Below are 8,154 nucleotides of genomic sequence, written 5' to 3'. Positions count from 1 at the left end.
GGCTTTTTTCTTTTTGCTTATGTGGTGCTGAGGAATCAAACCCAGGGCCTCAGGCATGCAAGGCAAGCACTCTACCACTGAGCCACCTTCCCAGCCCCCGAGCTGGCTTTGAACCATGATCTTCAAATCTTAACTTCCTGATAGCTAGGATTACAGGTGTGAGCCACCAGTGCCTGGCCCTGTCATACCCTTTTGTTAGCTCTCTTGGTGAACCCAGGACATAGGTAGCCTTCTGACTTCAACTCCACAACATGGCCAGGCTGGACGTGTATCCTGTGTCCTGCTCCAGCAGTGATTAGGTAAGGCAAATGGGACTGAAAGGACTATACCAGAGCCCAGATGACCAGGCAGGCATTTGCTGCCTTTGTACTTGAAGCTATAATCATGTTAACATGTAGAATCGGAGCATAATGAGCGGGCACTGCCCACAGAATTTCAAACAGGCCCTACCAACCCCCAACCCAGGCCACATAAATGTCTTTTACAGTTTCCATGATTGCTTTAGGGTGATGCATTATGGGGATGTAACTCCCAAGTCTTTGCTTTTGGTGGTCAGCCACAGGAACAGGCCCAGGGAGGAGGGATCAGGCCAGCTGGGGATGTAGGGAATGTGGGCACTATGGCCCTGTGAAATGCAGTGGTCCAGGAACCAGTCAACCAAAGGAGGTGTGGGAGTGGGCACTGCTCCTGAGTTCCTGGTTCTGTGTGAGCTCAAAGGGACTCTGGGCCCTCTGTGCTGTAGGATATGCTTCTCCCAGGAGGGGCGAGTTGCTGGGGTCAGTAGGGGTTAGCAGTACACCTGGAGCAGGGGGGCTCCTGAGGAGTCTGTGTCGGTGCCTTGGAAGGACGAATCATGGCTGGCTGGGTACCCTGGTTGGGAGAGGAAGCAGAGGCTCAGAGAGGGGAAGAAGCTCATCCAGGGCCCACAGCCAGGGAGAAGCCTGCTGAGAAGGAACAGAGCAGGGCTTGAGCCTGGTCTTCATCCTGCCCCGCTGACCCACTGTTTTGACCTCTGAACCTCAGTATCCCTCTGTTGAAAGTGAAGTGACCCTGTTCCCAGGAGATAGCACTAGAAACTTCTGCCCTCCTCCCTGATGACTGGCTTAGAGCTTGGAGGTAGAGCACTCCCAGCTTGTCTCTTCTGAACACCTGTCCCATGCTTTGAGCTCACAGGACTGAGTGGGCATATGACTGCTCAGGTCCCTTGTCCCTTCCTAATCCCATCCTCACCCACCAAGAGGAAGCTGGTAAAGAAGCTCCTAGAGTAGTCTCCCACCCTCTGCACTCATTAGGTCCAGATCACACCTGGGGCTCCATACGGCCTCAGCTTCCGGGCAATAGCATCTGCTGTCGTCTCCTGAGAGATCTGCACTGTTAGTTCTAGAGAAGGAACATGAAGGGCAGTGGTCAGTGTGATATCCTCTCAGTGCCAACCCCTATTCCTGCTGGCAGCTCCATGGAGGGGCCACTCGCCCTGGCAGGGCCAGAGGAATAACCCTTAAAATAACACAAAGCAACACACCTAGCTACTCAGGAGACAGATCTGAGGATCGTAGTTCAAAGCCAGCCCAGGCAGGAAAGTCCATGAGATTCTCAACTCCAATTAACAAAAAAGCTGGAAGTAGAGCTGTGGCTCAAGTGGTAGAGTATTAGCTTTGAACTAAAAGGAGCTCAGGAACAGCACCCAAACCCAGAGTTTGAGCTCTAGGACTGGGCCCTCCCCCCCCAAAAAAATCCACAAAGCTGAAAGAGATGGGGCTCACTTGGAACCCTAGCACTTAGAAGACTGAAACAGGAAGATGTGACTCAAGGCCAGGCTGAGCTATCAAGGCCCCATCTTACAAGGCAGATAAGCTCTGTCTATGTGTATGTGGGTAGTCCTGGTCAGAAGTCCAAATTCATGTGCCCTGGGGTCCTGCTATACCCAGGTTAGCCTGCAGGTGGTAGCAGGCGAGAGAATTCTTGTCAGTTGAGCTGAGCAGACAGTGCAAGGGGGCTGGCTCCTGGGGTCCCAGCTCTTTGCTTCTCAGACCTCACTGGGAAGAGCAGATGGGAGTTGGAGGAGGAAGAGCAGGGACTTACTAAGGGGCCAGCAATCCAGTGGCCTGAGCTTCCCCCACTGCCCCCCTTCCTCCACATCCTCCAGCCCACCTACCATCCTGGCTGAGCCCGGAGCCCACCATGGTCTCATGGCCACTGTCAGGGGCGGCGGCGGCGGCAGGGGTGGCAGCTCTGGCCTGTGGGCGGGCACGGCTCTTCCGTGTGCTGATCCGGATGATGCCCCGCACCAGGCGGCCCTCGGCATCCTGCTCGTCCAGGTGGTAGTCCTGGGTGATGCTATTGATCAGGTCAGAAATCTTACTGGTCTTCTCCAGGAACACTGTGTCAGACGTGCACTTGGCCAGCTCGTCGATCTGGTGCACGCTAAACAGCTCTGTCAGCTTCTTGAAGATGAGCACGTCGATCTCCCGGCTGGACATGGAGCCACTGCCCATCTCCGGCAGGTCCAGGTCTGACTCGTGAAAGGAGTAGTACTCCTCCGAGCCCCGAGGGCTGCTGGCCAGGGTGCTGGGCAGGCTGTGGCGCATGGGAGGGGGGTCAGCAAGTGGCTCCTTGCAGCAAGAGTCCGCATCGGGGGCTGGGGAGGTGGCGCTGCGGTAAGGGTACACCGGGATGCCCTTGAGCTTGACGTCAGGGTAGCTGAAGCTGCTGCCCATGGAGGACTTGAGGCGCTGGCCATCCCGGCGGCTGGGGGGTGCCCGGTCAGGGCTGGGGGGCACACCATTGTGCTCCTTGGCCCAGTGGACCTCAGCAGCCCCCTCGGTGGAGTCCTCTGCCGACAAGCAGGGGCTGCAGCCCCGTACGCAGGCCCCGCAGCGCTGCAGACAATCCCAGCAGCGGCGGAAGCAGAAGGCAGCCCGGCACCAGTCCCATCCCCAGGGGCGCCAGAGCAGGCAGCAGGCCGGGGGCTCAGCGGCGGGCTCCGCAGAGCCAGAGATGAAGGTGATACTCTCCGGCCCATGGTGGCCAGGGTCCTTGGGGTCTGGCCTACGGGTGCGACGGCCAGGAGGAGGCTGGGGTGGCTTATCATAAGCCACTGGCCGCTCCCAGGGTCCCAAGCATGGTGGCCCAGATGATGGGCGGGGCTGTCCTGGCCGGGGCATGGCTTACTGCATGGCTTGCTGCAGCCAGGCACCTGCAAGGGAGAAGCCAGGAAAGAAGTCAGGAGCGGCGGTCAGGACCATGCTCCTGGACCGAGCCACAGAGCTTGAAAGCTCTGAAAAGCTTGTGACTGGTTTGGGCCCAGTATGCCATACTCTCATTTATCTTCCCAAAGAGAAAGTTCTCTATGTAGTCTAACTGGATTTCAAAGTTTCCTGAACTTGTCATCCACACATCGACTATTATTTAAAAAAAAAAAAAAGTCAAGAAAATAACAAGTGTTAGGATACCAAGAAATACCTTTGTGTATTGCTGGCAGGCTATAAAGTGTAGATTACTGTGGAAAACAGTGAGGTGGTTCTTCAAAATTCAAGCCCACAGGCTAGGGATGGGGCTTAGTAGTAGAGCACTTGTCTAGAGGCACAGGACACCCCCAAATCGTCTGACTCAACAACTCCACTTCTGGGTATACAGCCGACAGAACTGAAAACTGCAACTTGAACCAAGATATCTGCACATCCATGTTTACAGCAGCATTATTACAGGAGTCAGAAAGTGAGAACAACAATGATGAATGGATAAACAAAACTGGTATATGGGGCTGGCAACGCAGACTAAGTGGTAGTGCACCTGCCTAGCAAATGCCAGGCCTGAGTTCAACCCCCAGAACCACACACATGCACATGCACACACACAAACACACACAATGGACCTTGATATATGAACAGGCCCCACGACCGGAACCAAAAAAAAAAAAGAGCAAACACTATACTATCCTACTTTTGTGACATATCTAGCAGTCAAATTTGGAGAGACAAGAATAGTATTGTGATTGCCAGGATTGGGAGTAGAGAGAAATGGAGGAGTCAGTATTGTATGGGTATAGAATTTCAGCTGAGGAGCCGGGCGCCGGTGGCTCACGCCTGTAATCCTAGTTACTCAGGAGGCTGAGATCTGAGGATCGAGGTTCAAAGCGAGCCCGGGCAAGAATATCCATGAGACTCTTATCTCCAATTAACCACCAGAAAACCAGAAGTGGCACTGTGGCTCAAGTGGTAGAGTGCTTGCCTTGAGCTGAAGGGACAGTGCCCAGGCCCAGAGTTCAAGCCCCAGGACTGACAAAAAAAAAAAAAAAGATGGGACATGTAGAATATATAATACATTCTAGGAGTCAGAGAAGATTGAAGATTATGTATTGGTTTATTTGGGAGGGCCTTTGAGATCTCAGTCCCTTATCCTTTTATCCCTGCCTTACTGATACCAGGTCCTTTTTGTTTTTTTTTTTGCCAGTCCCGGGGCTTAAATTCAGGACATGGGCATTGTCTCTAAGCTTCTTCTTCTTGTTTTTTGCTCAAGGCTAGCACTCTACCACTTGAGTGACAGCACCACTTCTGGCTTTTTCTGTTTATGTGGTACTGAGTGATACCAGGTCCTTAAAACAAGTGCTAAGTGAGAAACTGGGCAGCAGGGTACCTGTGATCTAGTTTCAGTTTTGGCGTGTATAACCTATGTGCCACCTTCCCAAATAGTCACCATCACCTCCTACCCAAATACCATCAAGGCTCCCACCCGCCATCTCTATTTCCTTCTGCTTGTTGCAGTCAATGCAAACTTTTTTTTTTTTTTTGGTGGTACTGGGGTTTGAACTTAGACCTCAATGCTTCCTAGGCTGGCACTCTACCACTTGAGCCACACCTCCAGCCCTGTTTTTTGATGGGTATATTAGAGATGGAGTGAAGCAAACTTTTCTGCCCTGGGGGGCCTTGAATCTCAATCCTTCAGATCTCAATCTCCTGAGTAGTTAGGATTATAGGCATGAGCCACCAGAAGGTGGCTTGGTGTGAAAAAAATTTAAAAATGGGGCTGGGAAGGTGGCTCAGTGGTAGAGTGCTTGCCTTGCATGCATGAGGCCCTGGGTTCGATTCCTCAGCACCACATAAGCAAACAGAAAAAAGCCGGTAGTGGCGCTGTGGCTCAAGTGGTAGAGTGCTAGCCTTGAGCTGAAGAGCTGAGGGATAGCGCCCAGGCCCAGAGTTCAGGCCTCATGACCTGACCCCCCCAAAAAAAAAATGGTTCTGGAGCCAGGCACTGATGGGCCACACCTGTAATCCTAGCTACTAAAGAGCCTGAGATCTGAGGATCACAGTTCAAAACCAGCCCAGGCAGGAAAGTTCATGAGACTATTATCTCCAATATGCCACCAGAAAACTGGAAGTGGCGCTGTAGCTCAAATGTCAGAGCACTCGCCTTGAGCTGAAGAGCTGAAGGACATCACCCAGGCCTAGAGTTCAAGCCCTATGACCAACCCCCACCTCCCAAAAAAAAAAAGGATTGAGAAGGTGGCTCAGTGGTAGAGTGCTTGCCTTGCATGCATGAGGTCCTAGGTTCAATTTCTCAGCACCACATAAGCAGAAAAAGCCAGAAGTGGCACTGTGACTCAAGTGGTAGAGCACTAGCCTTGAGCTGAACAGCTGAGGGACAGGGCCCAGGCCCAGTTCAGACCCCATAACCTACCAAAAAAAGACCCAAAAAACAAAACAAAACAAACACCAGATTGCACATTATTTAATGGCATTATATCAATTTTGCATTTCCTGAATCACTGCAATTATTTTTATTTACTTTTTGAGACAGGGTCTTGCTTTGCAACCCGAGTTAGCTTTGAACTTTCAATCCTTCTGAATGCTAGGATTATAGGCATGTACCTTTTAATTGAGCAAAGGCAACATTCTTGTTCTTAGGAAATAAATACTAGAGCGTTTAGGTGAAAGGGACATGTATCTCAAATGGCTCAAACTGACCAACTAACACACATCTAGAAGGCATGTGTGTATTTGGGGTGGATGAGAAGATACAAGAGTTCTTTTTTTCCCATGACAATTCAGCCCAATCCAGCTCCACTCAACTCTCCTTTTCTGAGGTCCTTGAAGATCCTGGTCAGGTGGGGGCCTCTTGTACTCACTGCTTTAGGATAAGTCTATCTCCCCAAGGCCTACAGACCACATCAGCCTTCTGTCTCCGTGTCTGCAACACGGTCAGGTTCAGACAGGGCTTTAGGATACTGACACATTCTATGCAACTTCAGAGTAGAACCAGAACCACACATAGAGAAAAAGATCTAAGCTGACCACAGTGGGGAGAATGTCTTACAGGACAGGGTGTGTACAATCCGATTTTCAAAGGTGTACAAACCAAAATTGTAATAAGCAACTTTAAAGTTCTCACAAACAGAGGTACATGATTAAACATTTGCCTTGAGTCAGGCATTGATTGCTCACACCTGTAATCCTAGCTACTCAGAAGGCTGAGATCTGAGTCTCGTAGTTCAAAGCCAACTGGGGCAGGAAAGTCTGTGAGACTCTTATCTCCAACTAACCACCAAAAGGCCAGAGGCAGAGTAGAAGAATGCCAGCCCTGAGCACAAAACCCCAGGGACAACACGCAGGCTCTGAGTTCAAGTCCCAGAATGCATACACACACACAAATTTGCCTCCTTGGATGATTGGGCATGCATCCCATAGAGGTGCTTGCCTAGCAAGTGTGAGGCCCTGAGTTCACCAATACTACGAAAAACAAGCAAACAAACACTGTTGCCTTAGGCATGGATTCATTCAATTAACAAATACTAGGTATGGGAAGGGCCTAGTGTGCTCAACACAGTGTTAAATTCTGTAGGGACTGTGGTAAAACAGAGGAACTCCTGAGTCTCAGGATTTGGCACTCCAGTAAAAGCCACTATTGGTGGCTTGCATTGCTTTTTGTAATAAAACAACTCTCACTATCCTGTGTCATATCATCATTCTGCAGAAGCACACAGAGGTTAAATAAGTGGTTGAAAGCCACAGTTCCATTTGTACCCAATTGGCCAGGCCCAGAGTCTCATACATCCCTCGCTCAGCTCTTCCACTAACCCACACCATTTGTTACTTGGGAGGGAAGAGGTAGTTGTGCCAGCTGCATGAACAAGCCTGTACTCTGGGAGGGCCCACAGTGGGGGCTCCAGTCTTCCAGACCCAGGCCTTGATCCACAGGATGGCAGTGTCCACACTGGTAGACCATGCTGAGCATTTAGGTCCCAGCTTTGGGAAAGTATTAAGGGTGACTGAACAAGGGCTGGGCCCTTATCTCCTTTCCCACCTCCAAGGCTTTAGTACTCACTGCTGTTGATTAAATTCATCCCACATATATATGGTTGGACCCAGTGCTGTGGTAAGTTCTGAGGAGACAGCCGTGAATGGTTCAGAAACAGGCAGCCCAGGACTTCCATCTGAATAAACCCCACTTATTCTCCTGTGAGGGATTCACTCCTCTTTGGGGCCCCTCTCAGATAAAAGACTGCCACTAATTACTTTCAGGCTTTCCTTTCACTTTCAAGTGCACTTAATTCTATTTACATTAAAAACAAACAACTGTGTTGTGAATCAGTGAAGTCTCCACTTTATGGAAGAGAAGTCAGAAGCTCAGCCAGCTTTCCCAAGCTGGGAAAGGCAGGATGGTACTCTTTGCCTGCTAGACTTGGAAGCCGGGTGCTTTGCTCTGGACTGCATCCCCAGTATAGGGAGGATGAGGTGGGGAGAAAGGAAGAAAGGTCTGGCCTCAGTTTCCCCCTTGTGGAAGTCAAACATCTCCCCCTTCCTCAGCCAGTCCTAGAAACACTGGTCACTTGACGATTCCCGACTCTATTTGGATTCTTGGCCTCCATTTCCTCATCTTTTAAAATGGGAAGACAGACAGACAGAGAGACACACACACACACACACACACACACACACACACACACACACACACACACACACACACACACACACACGTTTAAATAAAGGCACCACAGGCCGGTCCTCCAGGGTTTGGGGGATTCGGTCAGCCCTCCCCGACCTCTCTGCCTTAGTTCCCGCGAACACGCCCACCCTCGAGGGTGCACGACCCCACTCTCCCCGGGCAGGTGGCTGCAGCAGCCTTGCACTCCGGGCCCGGAGGTGTAGCCCCCCCCCC

General features: G+C 51.1%; 1 protein-coding gene across 1 annotated transcript; it reads right to left on the bottom strand.

Moving 5' to 3' along the window:
• Window positions 1-364: 364 nt before the first annotated feature.
• Kdf1 (keratinocyte differentiation factor 1) lies at window positions 365-3,199 on the bottom strand. Its single transcript, XM_013033322.1, has 3 exons — window positions 2,156-3,199; window positions 1,306-1,380; window positions 365-870 (listed from the first exon to the last, which is right to left on the bottom strand). The coding sequence occupies exons 1-3, from the start codon at window positions 3,162-3,164 to the stop codon at window positions 788-790; spliced, it is 1,167 nt and encodes a 388-aa protein (XP_012888776.1). The 5' UTR covers window positions 3,165-3,199; the 3' UTR covers window positions 365-787.
• Between the last annotated feature and the right edge of the window lie 4,955 nt (window positions 3,200-8,154).

Source organism: Dipodomys ordii, unplaced genomic scaffold, assembly GCF_000151885.1.
Source record: "Dipodomys ordii isolate 6190 unplaced genomic scaffold, Dord_2.0 Scaffold6, whole genome shotgun sequence".
Taxonomy (NCBI): Eukaryota; Metazoa; Chordata; class Mammalia; order Rodentia; family Heteromyidae; genus Dipodomys; species Dipodomys ordii.
Note: the sequence above shows the minus strand (reverse complement) of the source record. Positions and strands in the feature narration are given on the sequence as shown.

Bases quoted from the DNA above. Each gene is read 5' to 3' on its own strand.
- Kdf1 (XM_013033322.1), bottom strand. From the start codon at position 3,164: ATGCCCCGGCCAGGACAGCCCCGCCCATCATCTGGGCCACCATGCTTG. The intron at 1,381-2,155 runs GTAGGTGGGCTG...TTCCTTCTCTAG, and splicing joins CTCCGGGCTCAGCCAGGATG to AACTAACAGTGCAGATCTCT. The intron at 871-1,305 runs GTGTGATCTGGA...TCTCCCAACCAG, and splicing joins GAGGCCGTATGGAGCCCCAG to GGTACCCAGCCAGCCATGAT.